A 20671-nucleotide genomic window follows, 5' to 3' on the forward strand; every position below is an offset into this window, starting at 1 on the left:
TTTTTAGAGGTACTCTGATCACAGAAATTGCCAAACAGCACATCTAAATTGCTCTTTAGATGTTTTTCTTCTTCTATAGATGATTTAAATACTGTATTTTATTTCAGTAACTTTCCGTGCACATAGGACCAATTTTTAACATTTCTTCTCTACATGAAATCCTGACATTTTCCTACTCTAATAGATGACTATGCTAACATTTTAATCAGATTCATAAAAATCTCTGCATACAGAGGTATGAAGCAAGAAATGTTTTTATTGGTCAGATTCGATACTGTGTTTCTTAAGAAAAATAGAGCAAAATATATATACTGTACATACATTACTATATTCTCTGTCCTTTGTCTTTTTCACTATGCAATGCAAATGATACCACATTAATATATGGAAGTAGCCTACCAGAGTGGAATGCTCTAGCAAGACTAATTATACTTTCTTGAACACAGTTATCAGTATCTACTGAAAATTAGTGTTTGTTGACCTTCAGATCTGAGAACAACATGAGTCCTTCAACATGGGAAAGCAAACTCCATGATAAAGAAGCTTTGTGTATTAATCGTGGGAATGTACAGTGAGGCTTTGTGGATAAATAATTGTTTTTCTGTGAATATATATTTGCCTTGTGGTGACTACTGATAACAATAAATCAAACCTAGATTTAATCATACTTAAAAGATGACCCACTGAAATAACTGGGACTTGCTAGTCACTATTATTGTTGTTGTTTTATGTAAATATATTAAAAAAAAGTTTTGCTTTGCAATATTCATTTAAGATAGATAAATAGACAGACAGATTGATAGCACCAAAGAAACAGAGAGTTATATGTTTTCTGGCACTGTGATAACTCTCTTCCTGAACACCAATTGTGAAGAGTCGCTGATATGCTCACTAGCAGTTTCCATCAGTCATTAATTTTGGCAGCCTATATGGAAAGGGAAGCTTCTGAAGAAGAATAGATGTAAGATGTGCCAAAAGGAGGCAGCAAATGCAATTTGAGAAATACATAAGAAAAGGAAATACAAATGTAATGGCAACTTTGTAGGGAAGGTGTATAACAGGGGAAGTATGTGCTTTTGCCTCCAAATTAGGATTTATTAGATAAATGGATATATTGTTATGGAATTTAGACTCGCAAAATACCTAATTGTTAAATTATCAAGATTTCATAGAATATAAGTGGAAATAAAATAAATAAATACTTTAGGACCCTTGTATCTGCAGGATCAGTATCCACAGTTTCTCTTATCTACGGTTTGTTGCAGCTCTACATACAATATAAAATGATGTCCCCTAATGGTTTTTGTCTTGGCCTCTTATATGTTATATATAGGTCCCCTTGTATTTGTGCTTTCAGGTATCCACAACAGATTGTGGAACTGATAACCCTCAGATACAGGGGTCCTACTGTAACTGCAGACAAAATTATGTGGCTTCAATACCAAAAACTATGAACTTCATTTGACCAGAAAGAAGAGTTAAGTAAATAGTTATTGAAGAAGAAACAGGAAAATTTCCTGAGAACTTTGAAGGAAAGGTGATAATCACAAACTTGTATCATATACCTACAGAGAAATGGCAAACAATGTAATTGATGAGCTCAAGTTTATAAATGAACATTCTGCACACAAAGTAATATATGAAAAAGATATAACTGTGTAAAACAATTAGATATTAAAATAAAAAATAACACCTAATTTTAAAAGAACAGGTGCAACTCTTACCAAACTGTCTACATCTATGCTTGAGTTTACAGCCCACTGTAAGGTTGCCATAATATTCATGGCTAATGTGAGAATAATGCCAACTTTTCCTGGCCCATGTCCTGTAAGTATAAAGCCACATTTTAAAATCATATATACTTCTCTGTATTTAACTTAATTCATTAATTTTACTAAATTGAGTAAAACTGACTAATTTTACTAGACTCATGAAACTACTATGTTTTTCAGATGTATCAATGCGTTAACATCAGATAGATCTACTACTACTTACTATTACAATGAAACATAATGCAAATACATCCATCAAGGGGTCAAAATAAATCTCACAGATAGCACATAGCTATGAACGGAAATCATTCTATGTTCTAAACACATGATTCCAGCAAGCTTTCATGTGTGAATAGTTGTATTTGCAAACAAAACCTGGTTTACCTCTTGATGACAGATCACAATGCAAAGCAAGCTAATCTGCAAATGACAAGTGGTGTGAGAAATTTCGGCTAAAACAATTACACTGCATTCAGGATTTAAGGAATTCTCTCTTTTAATAACATACTATCCATAATGTATAATTTGATTCAAGTTTTATGGTCAGAGGGATTAGTGTCCAGTAATGGTGGTAGGACTAGGAGTAAGGTCAAGAAAAACCTATCAAAGTACACTCAGCATATAGCACTTTAAAAGACTATTAGGAAGTACATTGAACATCCTCAAGTAGGCTGCCACAAGAAATTAATACAACACACCTAAACTTGCTTACAGCACCAAACAATGGCTACTAATTCTTCACAAATATTTAAGTTTTAAAGGTGGATTTCAGAATAGAGAAAAGCTATATACCTGTAGTAACAATGGAAACAAATGTCACAATGATGAAGAAGATGACAAAAATCATTTCTATTCTCATCTGGAACCAACGTAGTGTTGAGAGATACAGGAACCAGTTTGCTGTGTGCAAATTCAGAGCTTTATGAAACAGAGTCTCAAAATATCGTTGCCGCCCAAAAGCTCTTAGCGTCCAAAGCCCCTTCAAGCTTGTAATGAGATGCGTGAAAATTGGACTTCTGGCTATAAAGAATGTAAATTTAAAATGAAATCTTTAGTACTTTTTGAAGTTGGTGTTTTTAAAAATTGAGTCAAATTAAATATCTTTCATTTCTGTTACATGGGTTCTTGGCTTATTTTGAAACTGCATCATGTCACAGGATACTCAGAAGTATGTTTCATTGACTAGGCTATTCTCTCTTCCCGTTGTAATGATTGTGATTACTTTATTGTTTAAATTATTTTAATGATGCGTTGTTTCTAGTGAAAACATATGATTAAACAAATAATAATAATATCAATATTAAAAAGAAATTAAATTAAATTAAATTAAAATAATTTCTATATGTTGATGTCAGCCAGCACATATTTGCAATGCTGCCTCTTTGAAAATATGTCACACAAAATGAAACTTCAAATCTTAAATTCCTGGTGCCATTATATTGTCTTGATATCTTGTGCAATCAATGAAAATTCAAGGTAAGGTAATCAATTTGAAACTTCAATGTAATATTAGATCCATATTCCAGGTTTGCCTTTACATTAAAAAAAACACTAGTTAACATGAAAATAATAAAAAAAAAAGACCTACAAAGCAAATCCTACTGGTAGTAATACATTTATATGTTCAATGATTAATATACTACATTTTTGTTGTGTGTTTAAGTCTACCTGTTTTAAAGAATATTTGAGCTACTTTCAGTCTGTATGGAGGAAGGAAGAAGACATAGAAACCAATCAACTAACTAATCAATCATGAATTAATCTCAAAGTCTGTTATAACAAATTGATCTATAAAGTCTGTATTTAGAAAGGAGGCAAGGCATTTTGAATTTAAGGTGGAGCAGATAGGCTGGTGGGTTTTTTCTCCTTAATAGAAACTAAACTTTCTCTTCACAATTCTCTTTTTTGCCTCTGCTCTGCTTCAGTTATGCTCAGAACTTTTTCCCCTTGTCCTACAAAGCAGACTCTGCTTAAATGGCTATGCCTTGGCTGATACTGAGTATTTGCACTGGAGAGAGAAAAAAACACTATGGCTAGCATCCTATTTGTTTTTTCCATGTGCACAATGGCTTGTTAGACACATGATTGTCTTTTTTATGCCAGTTGTGCTAGGAGTTATTCACTACTACCAGCAAGCACAAATGTAAACCAAATTGTTCTTAATGGGGCAGTCCACCCAGCTTGTGTAATTGAAAAACTGTAGATCACTAGAGCAATTGCTGAATGCTCTGCCCACAGATTAGTTATGCCCAGTGATTTTTCAACAGGATTCTGGCCAGTGAAATCTTGCAATGGGAATTTAAATGAAAAATAATCAGTATATCTCTATCAGTTACTGTAATTTTAAAAAATATTTCAGAAATATACCAATTTTGCTAGACATACCTTCAGATTCTAGTTGTTTCAGCTGCTGAGAAGTGTGCAGGAAGTATGCTCTTAACATAATAAAAGCTACAATCACAGGCACAGATGCTAGGAAGATGTACGGTTCCATAACTGAGACTACTAATATAGCACCAACCACAATGAATATTAACTGTGGGATGAAAGAAAAATTCAGTTTGATACAATAAATATGTGCCTGACTGCCACATTTTACTTATCAGATATCAGAGCTATTAACATATATAGAGCTATTAGCATATATAATCCTTATATCCCACAAGTGCTTCCCCAATTAGTACTGGCCCGTGTTTGCAGCTAGAGGTCTTAGTAACTGATTCATAATTTATTCAGTCAAGACACCAGTAAAAATGTATTAAATTATCTTATAATGCTGTACAAATTAAAGAAAATATAAATGTTTTCACACAATTTTCATTTAAAACTTTTCCTTCAAAAATATAGATATATATGTGAGGAATGAAAAATCCACACTTATTTTTCCAAAAAGATCATGAGTAAGGAGAATAGTTAGTTTCTTCTTTGTACACCAAATTATATGCAATTTGCAATCTCACATAACTTTTTTCCTAAATTTTCATCCTTTCTTTACTAATATCTATCATGCCAAAAATTATACTAGAATGTTTTACAAGGCACTAATTATCCTAGGTCTAAAGTCCTGCTGTCTGGATAGCTTAGTGGTTTAGGTATCTGGCTGTAGAGTCAGAGGTTGGGAGTTTGATTCTCCACTGGGCTTCCTGAGAATATAGCCAGCCTGTGTGACCTTAAGGAAGCTATAAAATCCCAGGATGCCTCCAGAAGAAAGAAATGGCAAACCACTTTTGAGTGTTGTCTACTTTGAAACTCTGAAAAAAGGTTGCCGTAAGTAGAATTGATGGCATATGATGATTATTATTGACATCCAGCTAACCAGAGTAGACTCAAAACTCACTCTGTTGTGAGTTAATACCTATGTGAATCTCATTGATTCAATGGGTCTCCTGTGGTTAATCTGCCAGCTAGATTCAGACACTAGTCTTATGGAGAAAGAGGCCCTGAAAGCTAATCCACATAAATCTAGGACCCAATACAGTCTAACTAAGGAAAATGCTGATAAATCAAAAACTACAAGGAAACATAATTCTCAACTATAGCTTAATCAATCCTTTAGACTAGTTTTCAGGAGGCAGGGCAGCCCATAGTCAGGGCAGTCTACTAGTCAGACCACAAGCCTCTTATGAATGCTGTAAATGTTGAACAGATTTTGACCACAACGATTCTTGTCTGGAAAAACTAAACTTGGTCACAGAATTTTCTTGCATTTTAAAGGCGGTTATTTTTGGTGTAGTCCCTGTTAGGCATACATTTGCCTTTTCTAAAATGCCACAATTTGTAATCTTGCTAAAGTCTGAGATCTTGACAACCATGGAAGCAGAGCTGGCTTTATTCTTTGAAAGCAAACCTAGCCTGCTAGTGGAAATATTGATCATGACATCATGTTCACAAACAATGAAATAAAATAATAGTTATTGCACCCATAATAGATGTTCATTTGGTGTCTCCCACCCACCCATCTAACCACAGTTAATAGAAGCAGACTCCATTTATAAAATATAGACGTCTTCAAACAATGAGATCCTTGTCTACCAAATTGTTCCTAGTCGGCTGTAGGAGATAATACAGTGCCTGCTGTTGCTATGTCATGCATTTGGCACAGAACTGGTTATAATTTTTCAGACTCTGTGAGGTCAGGTTAGTCATTATATGAGCATTCTTTAAAAACAGAATTGAATTCTTACAATTGTAATTATTATGAGCATTGACTCTATAGCCAAAATCCATTTCTTAACTAATTTAAGGAAAATCCAACTGAAGCAGAGCAAAGTTCTGTTCAGATTATTCTGTGGATTTTTGCATGGCTTTAGGAAGCCCAAAGGAAAATCATGAAGGCAATAGTCTCCCTGTTTACCCCACAGTTTTTAGTCAGTGGCATACTTCTAAACATTCAAGATCTATATAGCTATCATGAATTTTGCCTTCTAGAGACCATTTACTGGTTAATATCACAACTTGTTGCAACAAAAGTATATGTAATTACACCTTGGCTGAAATCCAGTTGCTTAGTATCATAGGTCACAAACAGAGTAGTCCAATTAAATCAGTGGGGATTTGATGCGTCAATTCCTCCATAAGATCCAGTGATTCAATGGGCATACTCTAGTTGTGACTCTAAGCAGATGAAATGTAAGCAAATATAGTTTTATGTATTCATGAAGGCTTTCACGGCTGGGGTCTAATGGTTTATTTATTTTATTTATTTATTTATTTATTTTTATTTACAATATTTTTTAGCCGCACCATTGCCAGTGGTTGTTGTGGGTTTTTCGGGCTCTTTGGCTGTGTTCTGAAGTGATGCGCAAGGTGTCTAGTGTAGGTTTCTGTTGGCTTGTTTGGCATTTGTTGAACTTCTGTTTTTGTCTGGCTGTGTGGTTCATCATTTCTTTTTCCATCTTTTTGTAAGAGAGGGTATCAGTCTTGTCCCAATCTTGACTTCTCATTTTTTGGCTGATAGTGATGTGTAGGCATAATAGTTCTTTGTCTGTGGAGTCCAGTTTTTTGCATGGCCAAAGAGCCCAAAAACCCACAACAACCAAATATAGTTTTGTCTGTGCTGAATATGCAGCCACTCTATCTCATTGAATAGATAACACCTTACTCCAGTCCAAGTTCTAGAACACATGTTCTCTCTCTCTTCCTCTCCAGATGAAGTACTGTAATGGAGTGAGCAGTGAAGCCAAGATTAGATTAAGAAGGACCGGAGGCATATACAAGCAAAAGACAAAGAAGAAGACATTGCTTCTGCAAAAGCATGCTTCTGGTGACATTATGCAGCTGAACATGTATTACATGTAATTTTTCTTATTGTTATTCTTATCTGGTCTTCATAAAAAGTGGTTTCTCCATCAGAAAACATCCAACCTAATTGGAATATACATTTTATTTTTACAAACCTGGATGAAGTCAAATATTGTAAGTGGCAGCAGGTCATCCAGTATTGCTATATCCTTTGAGAATCTGTTAAGTATTCCACCTAAATGTTGAAGAAAATAATAATATAGAGGTAGATTTTATTGAAATAGCACAGAAATAGATTATTTTAATCACCCAGCCTTTTAGGGCAATGAGTATACCATATCTGGTAGAAGTTACAGTGGATAGTTTGTTGCATTTAGTTTAGCATTATATTTACCTCTACAAGGAGAACACTGTGTCAATACAAGCAACATAGCATTATTCCAAGGAGACTAGCTGAATGGAGGCTGGATTATACTTGAGACTGGTTTATGCATTGGGGACAGTCCTCTAGGTGCAGTGAAGCAGGGACACCAACACCCTTTACCATTTCATCATATGTATTCATTATACCTAGGTATAGCTGCATAATGCAAGGTATGGGCTACACCTATGCCACATTATATCTTATGATCTTTATGCAGGCATTCAAAAGAAAAATTAATGTCAAAATGTGAGCAGGGAAAAGTCTAGCCCTTCCCTTGATTACTGCCTTATGAAGAAAGACAGACTGAAGAGCAGACAGTCTACTATGTGTGAAATCTACCCCTGCAATCTAGAAGCCAGATTTTCCACTTGTGTGGAGATCCTCTATGTGTAGGAGCACCTTTTATCTTCTTACTGTGAAGACAGTAACAGAGCATAGGGCTAGAATTCTCTCCCAATTCAATTGGGATTAAATTCAATTAAGGTTAAATTCAATTTCATATTTAACCTTTTCTGGAACATATAAATAGGGCAATAGGTGAGGCAAGAATATATGTGGGTATGTAAACACCATGCATGGGGAACTTCTATATATAGCAGTCATGTGCTGGCCCTAACAGGACAGCAAATATAACATTCACAACATGCACATAGTAAAGGGCTATGCATATTTTGGCAAAAAAAAAAAATGAAGTTAATCAGTTCTACAAAGAGTCAGGTATGGATCACATGCAAACATCATGCTGAACCAGTCATTTCACAAACCTGAATGTTGCTAGACTTCAGCTTCCAGAAGTCCAGCCAGCAATGCCAGTGATCAAGGATTCTGGAAGTTAAAGTCAAACAGTATCTGGGAATCCATTGACTTTGGGAACCAGAACATGGGGCCATTGTTTAGCATGGCATGAATTAGCGTAACTTAATCTCGGGTTGATGCACTCCCTGTTCTTCTCTCATGCAGCCAGAAGGAACTAAGAAGCTGTTACCTCTAATTTTACTGAACTGTACATCATCTGGAGCACGTATCCCTGATCACAATGTGATTCATTTCTGGGTAAACATGCAAAGACTGGAGAACATCTCAGATACACAGGAACAAGGAAGTCAAGATTTTATGCTCCTTCACCCTGAGAAGCTAATTGAGCTACAGTAACTGAGTTTCAAGCAATTTCTACTCTTAACATTCCTAATTCCATCCATCAGAGGAGAGGGAAGATTCACAGAGTTCATTCATGTATTTTCTACTCCTTCAATTTTAGGTTATAGTACAGCAATCAGATAGCATAGATTAAATGCTTGGTTCTCTAGTAATGCTGTTCATCATTCTTTGGCTGCCCCCAAGTTGCCCTGTCTATCCAAAACATGATTATTCAAATTCCTTTGACTTTAGTGAAGGTTAATGTGAACCCAATATATTTAACATCAGTGTCATAATATTACCAGTACAGGAATTCTACACATGTTTATTCAGAAGTAAATGTATTATTTCCAAAAGGTTAGACTGATTATATGTTTGTAAGACTGAAACCTACATATCTTAAACCCAATATTCTAGATAAATTGGCTAACAAACAAGGCTGGCATGACACTTAGCTGACAAGTGAAGAAAAACTAGGTCTCAGAAAATGTTCTAAGGCTTTCACAAGCCATTTTAAAGGGGAACAGCCCTCCCAATGATCTGAGGCTCGTGTCTTGTGGGGACTGAATATTTGGGTAGAGAGAAGGTTGCAGATGCATTACAAGAAGGAGTGAGAATTTCTTTTCTTCTTCTTCCCTTTACGAGTGCTGCTGCAACCAAACTAAACCCACAGGACTTTCTCCTACTGTATTGTAAAGCACAATGCAACATGACCACTGAACATCTTTTCAAGGACATTTCTGGGCCCATTTCTAAAGTGCAGGAGTTCTCAGCCCAGCTTCAGTATTACTTTCTAAAAACATATGGAAAATATTAGAATCTATACTGACAAGAGCTTCCAAGAGTTGTAGTCTAAGAATGTCTGGGAACCCAAGACCGGGAACCACTGATCCAGAGAATTCCTCTCCTACCAAGGAGCTCAAACAATATCTCCAAAAATTTCTACCCCAACCTTCTTTGGAGGAAAAATTCTGATGCTAATGAGGAGAGCTTTTCTCAGCCTCCATACTTTTAACAAGAAGTTGTTACTGCAGATTGAATGTGCCAGTCTAATTCTACCTGCTTTCAGTTTGTTGAAGGAAGACATAGGTGCCTGAAGGACCGCACGCAACATCTTGTGATGGAGAGTTTTAGAAACAGTTATTAGAGTATGCACCAGTGGTATGCCTCTGAAGATTCCCAAAGCCAGCAGGGAATCTGCTACTCCCACATAAATGTAAAAGATATAATAGCTGCTTGTCTCAGTAATAATAACTGCACCATTATCCAATTGATCAGAGGTAGCATTTCTTGTTTCTGTTATATTTACAGGAGATAGAGTTGCTATTCTGCAAGAAATGAACACAAACAGTTATTGCAAGTCTCAGCCCCCCCCCTTATTAAAATATGTCAAGGTAAAAAACCAACCAACCAGCCAGCCAGCCAACCAGCCAGCCAACCAACCAACCAACCAACCAACCAACCAACCAAACAAACAAACAAACAAACAAACAAACAAACAAACAAACAAACAAACTTTCTTGTTGTCCTGTTCTATCCCCAAACATTATCAAAATGTATTGCTGTTAAAACCATCCTTAAGAGGTTACATTTTATATGATGTAAAGGAGAAAAATTCTCAGTTAATATCATGCAATTAATACTCACCCATTGATATATAATACCCCAACCAGAGAAGCCACCACCTGTGAATAGGAAACGCATAGTTAATTATTAAGAATATGCCTACTGCTACTGCCATTGTGTTTTATCCTACTTTTATTCAAGCGAAAAGATAACATTCTCCCTCTTCTCTTTTGCTATCATTATTATGGGACAGCTTAGTCCAAGGGTAAAACAATTGGTTAAAATGATATATTTTGCTTTGCAATGGACTGCAGCCTGACTTCCCAGTTTGCAGAGTGCCTGGATCAGAGATGGCAAAGTGAGCATGCGGGATGTGGTATTCTAGAAAATGTAGTCCAAACAAATAACTTTCTCTACTTATGGCCTGAATGTGTGAGGAATATTGCAGGGACATAATATAGTTGTTGCTAGTTAAATACGAAGGCTCAGTAAAGGAATAGGAATGGCTGTGTAATGTTCCTGAGAACAAGAGATTCATTGTTAACTTTACATCAAAGTTGGTCATGTGGGATTGGCTCCTGTTCTTTTAAAAGTTCTGTATAACCAGGTATGGCTTGTGTGAAAAGCTATACCTGTTGAAATGTGATTGTTTACATAACTAGTAAAGATTTATGAACCTAGTTCTCTTCTGCAGCTGGCTACTCTTAATGTAATAATGATGAAAAAGGCAAAGCTGGCTCTGCTTTCATTTACATTTGCTGTACAGACTGTATACACAAGACAGAAATTACAAGCAAAATATTCTTACCTCAATTGTAAATATAACTACACACATTATTAACACAGCAATCAACTTTTTGTTGATAGTAATGTATCTGAAATATGTATTCCAGGTAGTAACAGTATTCATTGTCTCGGTATCATCAAAGAAACAGTCCTGGAAAAATAGTACACAAGAATGCAATTAGAATGATCTGATTATTTCTTCTTCTATATCCATAACCTATCAGTAACACATGCATAGGGACTATTATTGATATAGACATGGAATGAATTATTATAGTGATGTGTATATTTTATTTCTGTATCCAGTTATTACTATGTTCCATTCCATCTTCTAATCATTTTTGAAAAATTAATAGACTCTTTCTCTTAATTTTCTCACATAATACATATTTTGTAGTCGCTTGCATGCATGTGTAATTTTGATTATTCTTTCCCCTTCACAAAATTTGAAGACTTTCATAATCTTACTGATAGTCACAATCCAGCCTTCTGCGCATTTCAAGAAACATAGGCTCACATAAAAAGACTGACTTAGTGAAATTCCATCTCAACTCTTCCGAAGCAGCCTAAGCATGAACTACAGCAGGTTATCTGATTCAATAACAGTTCAATAATATTGCATAATCACCCTGCGATTGTTTTTTTTAAAAAAAACTTTAAAATTGAAAATTAAGGGAGCTATAATGCAGGACTGCATCTCAGCATGTTTATATAAGAAGACCACCATACATAAATACTGATAAATGAAGCACAGCTAGTAAGTTTAATTTGAACTACATACCTTTAAATCTTCTTCATTCAGGTCGTCAGTTATTTCTACTATACTGTCCCGTGACAATCGTCTGGCATAAATGTCTACCTCAGAGGACTGATGAATTACTGACATTTTACGTACTGATATACTGTTTTTTTTGTAAAAACTCTGTCCAGCGTGAACTGAAGTTCGGGTCATCAGGTTAAGCACAGATTGTCTTCTCTGCCCTTTGAATGTAGGGCCTGGATGGAATACATTGCTCCGAGGCAGAATTGCTTCCCCTTGTTCAGAATCAGGTACTAAAGACAACCTTCTTTCAGCTGGTTCTCCAATACTTTCTTCTATCCCATTGACCTGCAGTGGTGTTTTTTGCATGAAAGAAAACTTCCGGCTCGAATTGAATGCATTTATGACTGAATTTTTCCTTTTTTCAGGAAAATCTGAAGTTTGCTTAAAGGATGGCTTTTTCATTTCATTTATTGAACCCATTCCATCATTGTCCACAGAGAGTCTCCTCAATGTTTCAGTCAGAATGGAGTTCCTTCTGTCTGGGCTATATTGATCGAAAGCATCAAATCCCATCAACTCAGAGCTGAAGTTTGGTCGTTGACTCTGAAGCTCAGAAAATGTTCCATAGAAATAACAGCTCCCTTCATGTAAAATTAATATCTTGTCTGCTATCTTTAAATGCTCCAGTTTTGAAGTGACAAGGATTCTAGTTTTATTGGCAATAAGCTTGCATACACAACTTTAAAAAAAGAAACACAAATACAATTATAAACAGATATTAAGAGTAATCATTGTTGATTTTTTTTTAACCTAAACACCTGGTTGTTCCTTTTTTTAGTTCACAAAAGATAGATCAATTTGCATTATCTGAGGTTACACAATTTGAGAACTGGGAGAGAAATGTATATCACTTTATACACTATAGGATCTAGTAAGGTAGTGTGTTCAACTACCAGAAATCTGGAAAACACAAACACACATTCTTTCTCTCTCTTTCCAAGTGTATGTGTATGTTCTGTATCATATGTAGGCCAACTTTCTCCCAGTGAAGAGGCATGAGGCAGCTAATAATATGAAAACAATCAAAACTATAAACACAACAAATTACACATTAAAAAAACAATTAATCTATAATAGTAATTGAAAACACAATAAATGATTTAAAACATTTAAAATTTTAAAAGCAAACTTACTAAGGCTGTAACATAAATCTTCCCCCCTCCCCAGTAAGTTCTTACCAAATTGTCTGGAGCTCAGCTCCTACTCTAAATGTTAAAATATTCTATTATACATCTTTCTTCCAGATGTCTTTTGCCACAACTCACGAAGACACACCATGATCTCATACCAAATATGGCTACAGTAGTATTACTTCCTTGGTATGTAAATAATACACTAATCTGTCTGTCACCATATTATAGGTTCTATCTATCTCTATATCTGGGCAACAGAAAATCCTCATATCCAATCTGAGTACCAATTCATATTTTGGACTGGGATCTAGTTTCACCTAATTTCCCTCTCATCTGATCCAACACCAGATCTGATCTGATAATCAAATTCCTCAACATCTGTAATTCCTATTCACTTGAACTGAGACAGACAAGTGGCTATTCATAATAAAGGAATTGGTTGTTCTAGGTTTTTCGGGCTCTTTGGCCGTGTTCTGAAGGTTGTTCTTCCACTCCCAAGCCAACTACACCAGAGCACAGAGTGCTGTCCTCTGAAAATGCCGGCCACAGAGACTGGCGAAACGTCAGGAAGAACAACCTTCAGAACATGGCCAAGAGCCCGAAAAACCCAGAACAACCATTAGATCCCGGCCGTGAAAGCCTTCGCGAATATAATAAAGGAATTATTAAACATATGCCATGACACTTGGCAAAATGGTAGAATATAAAAAGAAGATACACCATGCCAAATTGCAAGCAGGCAGCTTTCTAGGCTTAGGAGCGAGCCACCTCCAAAGTTTGCTTGTTTTTATTAATCGCTGTATTTTTAAGCTGTTTTTATCAGTTGCTCAGTTCTGACAGTTCAGGAATCGACATTCTCCATATAGGAGGCTAGTTGTTTGATGTAGGGGTAGGACTCTGAGTACCAGCAGCAAATTAAAGAAAAATGGCAAGTGTAGTAAGAAAACCTCAAAACCCATAGCTCAGCATACAGACAGGAAGGGTTATAATGCTTCCTGAGATGTCCAGTGTCCTTATTAGAAGAACCACTAAAGCCAGAATGAGAGGCTGGAAACAGTTACAATAATTTCTTAGAATTACAATTAATTTCTCATTCAGTGATATGGAATATACAATGATTCATACAACAATAAACATTTACAGAATGTTAAACACAAAGAGAATTCTGTATTACAGAATGTTTTCATTCTGTATGTCACTGCCTTGCATGAACTATTTCCCCTTTCATTGGTATAATGCCTCTCTACTTAATAAGAAAATATGCCAAAATGTTCCATACCTTTCAAATATTTCTTTTTCTGTTAACATGTCTAAATAACCAAAAGGGGAATCCAAGAGATATAAGTCAGCATCTTTATACACTGCTCTAAAAAAAAGACACACAGAGAAAAGAAATTAACTTCCATTGTAAGAATATCTGAAAATATTTTAATGCTTTTTTAAAAATTAAGGATTTATTTAGGAGAGCTTTTATTAATATATACTGTGTCCAAGAGATCTGTGATCACAATTGCATAAGCTTGTACAAGCCACCCTATTCACACACTCAATATAGAAAATATTTGTACATTGAATGTCCTAAGCATGTTCCCAAAATATTCCTCCTGACCTGACCATAAAGCATTGAATTTTTCTCAGAACATATTAGCTTCTTTTGAACTTCCTCAATATGCTAGATATGTTGACAACCACATTGCTCTAGAATAAGATTAAATTGTGAACAAGATATTCATCAGCCTAATGTACTGTATGTCATCCAGACAGCACACAGAACGAGGATCTGATAACGAAGTGATACAGCAGAAGTACTGAATGGACGTCAGGGATCAAGAATGGATTAAAACCTGGTCAACAGTGATAAGTAGAGATGGGCACAAACCTTGGTTCGGAGATTTATGCTGGTTCATATGTGCAGCATATGTTGCAAGTTCCCTTCTGCTGCCTCCCCAGCTGGAGTCTTCCACTCACCAGCCGGCATGTACTCCTCTCCTCTCCAACTGTTTAACCAGTCTCTGGCAGGAGCACAGTCTTCCCTGCCCCCACCTCCTTGACTAATTGCCCACTCAAAGAAAGAGGCAGGATAGGTAAACCTGTGCTCCTGCCGGGACTGGTCAAACAGCCAAAAAGGAGAAGGAGAGGAGTGCACTCTGACTGGGACATTGGCCAGGGAGGGGAACATATGGCATCTGTGGTGCTGTGCACACGAATTGGCACAAAGCTCCAAACCAAGGTTCATGCCCATCTCTAGTGATAAAATGAGAACAAATCTGATACATGGCTTCTATAATCGGAAAGGCTGGATTATCTTCTGGACCAAGCTGTATTCTCTGTCCAAAAGGGTTTGAAGAACACCTTCCAGATTGGTTGTTGTGGGTTTTTCGGGCGCTTTGGCCGTGTTCTGAGGATTGTTCTTTCTAACGTTTTGCCAGTCTCTGTGGCCGGCATCTTCAAAGGACAGCACTCTGTGTTCTGGTGTAGTTGGCTTGGGAGTGGAAGAACAACCTTCGGAACACAGCCAAAGAGCCCGAAAAACCCACAACAACCATTAGATCCCGGCTGTGAAAGCCTTCACGAATACCTTCCAGGTTGTCCCTTAAACACAGGTGAGGATCTTTCTCAGATGTAGGCCCACATGCCCTTCTGGATACTCTTCCAGTTGCCACTTAAAAGTGGTGAATGGAATCTCCCGTACACATCCAATCACACAGATGCACATGCACTCACACACCACAGATAATTTTTAATTTCATGTCTATTATTTTTCTTTGTATAGAAGAAAATATGAAGTGCAACTATATTTCCAGACCATTTAGCCTAAAGTTGTATTTGAAAACATTTAAGAAGTAATAATTTTCAGACACTAATCATTTTGTCAATTAATTATCAGGAAAAAAGTACTGTATGTCTAAAGAAAATATCTTAATTTGTATATGAATACCAATGCTATTGGATAGCATGAGAAGCTGCATATTTATATCAAAATATACAAATGTAGACCCTGTTTATTACAATCATCATACTGTCATTTCAGCTCACCTGGCTAAGGAGATTCTGGCACGTTGACCTCCACTGAGAGTGATTCCACCTTCCCCCAAAACTGTGTCATCTTTTTCAGGAAACTTTGAAATGTCCTATTGACAGAAGATTTTTTTTTGCATTCATCTTTTCTGGGACTTTTCAAATTTGTTTTATAATAAGCTTTTCATAATGAAGGAGTAGTAACCAACAGCTTTTCATACAAGTCTTATCTTGTATTTTGATGTATGACAATATACAAAAATATTAAAATATTTTGATACCTTTTTTAATATCTACCCAGGCAGTATACAAAAAAACCTCAAATATTAAACAACAATCATTTAAAAATATAACAAAATAATAGAACAATAATTTCAAAAATTTATATAAAAAGAAACTAGAAACTTAAGTGGAGTAGTCTTGGTTCCTTCCCAAAGGGTGTGACTGCTCCTGGCAGCACAATTGCCTAAGGAATCACAACTGGACAAAGTACAGCAAGTGTACAATTGCTAAGATGAATTTAGAGTGAGCTTTGTGTGGCACATAAATATCATTGTATGAACTGTACTCCAAATAAAATGAAATGGGCTCATTTAGTATTAAATTGTCACTCATTTATTTTCTAGTTCCAAAGGTCATTAGTAAATGCTGAGGTGCTGAAATAGGCAATCCAACATACAGCAGTAATGCAAGAGGCAAAAAATAGAGAAGAAAAGCAAAGCAAATTGTGCTGCTTATATACCACCTTAAAGCATTCTCTGGCCAGTTTATAATTTAGTTATGCAGGCTACACATTCCCACTCACCTCACCCCCCACCCCGAAGCTGGGTACTCAGTTTACCAGCCTTGGAAAGATGGAAGGCTGAGTGAACCTCAAACAATTACCTGGGACTGAACCCAGGTCATGAGCAGAGATTTGGCTGAAGTACTATGGGGCGATATAGTATCCACCTTTAGATGGATTGTTATTTATTACAGCTCAGACTGGGTCTTTAGTACTACTTGTGTCTCTCAGACTGGTATTTGTTTGTTCATTTTTAGTATTTGCATACTTATTGTTTTAGCTTCAATGTTGTCTTTTAGTGATGTAAGCTGCCTCTTTACACTCATTGTTCTTAGCTTTAAATATTGTCTTTTAATAGTGTAATCCGCTATTGTATACTCATTGTTTTCAGCTTTAAATGTTGTATTTCAAGCCATCTTAGGTCCTTTTAAAGGAGAAAGGCAGGGTATAATATTTTAAATAAATTAATAATATATAAGCACTGCTATGGTGCGGTATATAAGCAGCATCCTTTGCTTTTGCTTTGCTTATATTTTAGATAAGCCATTCTCAGTGGGGGCCATCTGCCTCCCGGGGAGGCCTTGGTATATTTGGAGGGAGTCACAGACTGGGAGCAACTCTTCACACACCACCTTATAAGGTTTGTTATGCGACTTATACAATCCCAAGTCAGTCTGTATTTTTTTATATTGTGTTTATGGCCATGGCCAAAAAAAGGTTGAGAACGGCTGCTGTAGATACTCAGATGAGTTTTTAAATGTTTCTCAATGCTTGTCTAATTTTGGGATTATTCCTTTACTGGGATAATGACAGCTATGACAAAACACAAGCTTCTACAACTTGCCCTACAGATCTCCCTTTAGACTGGCTTGTAAGAGAGGCATATAAAAACACCTCCTAGTGAAGTCTGGCACTCTTTTGTGAGGTGGGGTAGTTTTTGCATCAATCAAAATACAGTGATGCCTCGCTTAACGATTGCTTCATTTAACGAAAAATTCGCTTAACGATGGCTTTTTCGGAGTGATCTTGTGCTCCGTTTAACAATTTTCCCTATGGGCAATTTTCGCTTAGCGATTTTGGGACCATGTTTCTCTTAACGTTTTTGGTTTTAGGTCCCCCATTTCTCTTAACGTTTTTTTGGCAGCCCCTTTTTTTGCTATTTTTAAAATATTCTAAAATGTTTAAAAATGTTTTAAATGCTTGGAATCGTTAGTGCACCTAATAAAACCTTCGTTAAATTAATTTGGCTGTGTTCTGAGTCTTTTTAATATTTTTGTGAATTTTTTTTCACCATTGAAATGCATTGAATAGGTTTCAATGCATTTCAATTGGGGAACTGTGTTTCGCTTAAAGATGTTTCCTATGGCGATTTTCACTTAAGGATGGCAATCCGTTCCTATTGGAACGGATTATCCGGTTTTCAATGCATCTCTATGGGAAAACGTGTTTCGCTTAACGATGTTTTCCCATAGCGATATATTTTGAACCAATTAAAATCGTTAAGTGAGGCACCACTGTAAATAGAAATTATTATGTGCAGTCAAAATAGTTTATGTTCATGTACATTTGTTAGAGTCATCTTTCAATCTAGGGGGGTGTATTCTGCTTTTTTCTCTTGAGGACTGCATTTGCTTCTGTGCCTTGCCCATCCACCTCCAATTGTTTTCACATATGAATACATAATTTTTAATTGAAAATGTCCTATTATGTTTGGTTGAAACAACAAAAATTTGCTTCCCATGCCCACTAGAGAGCCAAGGGGACTTTCTGTTTTTAAAAATATTGTGGGTGGTTCAGAGCCACATTTGGGCCCATGAGAGGGACATGTAAATCACAGTGTGAATTTTGCCCAGTCCTGTTGTATTGCACTCTCATTTCTGTATATTTTTCCTAGGATCCCACAATAATCACCCTTCTTTTAAGGTTTCTTTGTTGTTGTTGTTGTTGTTGTTGTTGTTGTTGTTGTTGTTTGCCTTGGCAACCATGCAAGACCATGTGGCACAGACTGCTTCTAAATACTGTAGTCAGAGTGAATGTAAAAGACAGTGGGTTGAAAACCTCTTATGAAAACTCCTATATGCACTTTAATGAAGTGCCACGACAACTTTTCTGAAGGAAACAACACATTGTGGCATACTTCTGATTCAATCTGAAATATTTTTGGATAGGAAAGTACTGCCAGGGAGGTATTTCAACTCTGAACATTAATAAGTAACATGTTCTGCTGGAAGTGCTTCATGCTGTCCCATGGACTGAACATTTTATTCAAACTCTAATATGTCAAACTCAGAAAGTTATGTAAACTATTTGCTTTCTCATTCATCTCTGTATAATTGCACTTGATAAACTTACTAATTCCTCAAGTAAACTTTGATTATAGGTTTCTGACAAATAGATTGCAGACCAGTCAAAGGAGGTAGAGGCTATCAGTCTAGATGGGCGGGGTACAAGTTTAATAAATAAAATAATGCACCAGTTTCTTCACCTGCCAGCCCCAACAGGGTGTGAGTTGAAGATATATGGTCTGAGGCCTCAGTTCTTAACTTGATGCCATGTAACCTCCTGTCTTTCAAGTACATACAGTTCATATAATGAGGGCATGCAAAAACAGGACATTACAAACACTATTTAAGATGTTGCCTTCTGGTCTCTTGCACATTAAACTGTTTACTTGAATGCTCTATAAATGTGAGCGGGGAAATAAAAGAGGTGGAAACTCCTGGATTATCACAGTTTAGTTTCCATAATTTCTAGATGTGGACACACATGCACACAGAAACTGATTTCACAGTAATTTTTTGACAGCTCCCTCACTACAAAACAATTCAATACAGATGATGATAGCTAATATATGAGCTACGCCTTACCTCCCTAAGATGAGCAAGTTGTGCAATCTCTCACAGGGTCTACTGTATGTATCAGCATTATGCTAGCTGTTCTGCAAACACTGAGAGATAAACACTGCTGACAGCTGCATAGTCTCCTTATCCTTAATTGAAAATGCAGAGATGTAATTTGGGATTGCACAGGTTGCTCAAAGCTACAGAGGTAGGCTCTTTCCCAGGCACACACTGAGGAATTCAACTCCCAAGTGCCCAACTCATAGATCTTAAACTAAACTACCCTTCGTTCAATTTAATAAAATGTATGTTCTTTTATTTCCGGGCACATTGTGCATGAACATACAGCAGATTATCCTTCAAGCAAAAGGGATCCACATACAGTATAAGCATCTTGAATTAGGTAAATCTTAAATTGTATTTTTAAAATCCATCTTTGAATTTGTTGTATCTTAGATTGCACTCCTCATACAGTGTTTAAATTGGTTATAGCTTATCTTTAAAGATTTAAAGTACAATCATTTGCCACAAAGAATGAAAATACTGAAAACTGAAGCCTAACCTCTTGTAATTGACAGGCTTTGATAACAGTCTTATATCGCAGTTCATCATAGGAAACCCCAAAAATGATGTTCTCTCTAATTGTTCCGGGCATGATCCATGATACTTGAGGACAAAACGAAATCCTCCCACTGTGCTTGACTTTGCCTTCCAAAGGCTCCAGTTCTCCCATGATTAGCATCAGGAGAGAAGACTGTAATTGAGAGTATTAACCTTAGTTAACATTGATTCAGTTAATAAGGACATTTACACAATGTGTACAAGACCCACTACACATAGCCACTCTCATGTTGTTGGTACATATAATGGGTACAATTTAGTTTTATATCAATAACTCTGACAGGATAAGAAACCCCAACATATAACGTGATAGGAAATGCCTAAGAAGCAGTCTTAGGAACTAATGCTAGGTTCAGCTCAGACATTAAATAGAAAGAGAGTGTTTCATATTTAAAAGACAAATCTGAAACTATCTATGTCAAAAAGGTAAGTATAGCAGCACATAAAATGTAAATTATTTATGTGTCCTGGGATATAGCAAATTGTGCAACCTTCAAATGTGCAAGTAAATTACTTTTATTTTTTT

General features: G+C 36.2%; 1 protein-coding gene across 1 annotated transcript in view; it reads right to left on the reverse strand.

Annotated features, from left to right (window-relative positions):
* CFTR (CF transmembrane conductance regulator) overlaps positions 1–20671 on the reverse strand; it is a 105736-nt gene that overhangs the window by 27416 nt on the left and 57649 nt on the right. The window contains exons 11-21 of the mRNA XM_020789713.3: positions 20087–20278; positions 15919–16013; positions 14162–14248; positions 11708–12428; positions 10949–11077; positions 10222–10259; positions 9634–9902; positions 7169–7248; positions 4158–4308; positions 2565–2792; positions 1725–1825 (exon numbers count right to left, since the gene is read on the reverse strand). Coding sequence (XP_020645372.3) covers positions 1725–1825; positions 2565–2792; positions 4158–4308; positions 7169–7248; positions 9634–9902; positions 10222–10259; positions 10949–11077; positions 11708–12428; positions 14162–14248; positions 15919–16013; positions 20087–20278 — 2091 coding nt within the window. The remainder of the gene's footprint in view (positions 1–1724; positions 1826–2564; positions 2793–4157; positions 4309–7168; positions 7249–9633; positions 9903–10221; positions 10260–10948; positions 11078–11707; positions 12429–14161; positions 14249–15918; positions 16014–20086; positions 20279–20671) is intronic.

This window comes from Pogona vitticeps, chromosome 5 (assembly GCF_051106095.1).
Source record: "Pogona vitticeps strain Pit_001003342236 chromosome 5, PviZW2.1, whole genome shotgun sequence".
Lineage (NCBI taxonomy): Eukaryota > Metazoa > Chordata > Lepidosauria > Squamata > Agamidae > Pogona > Pogona vitticeps.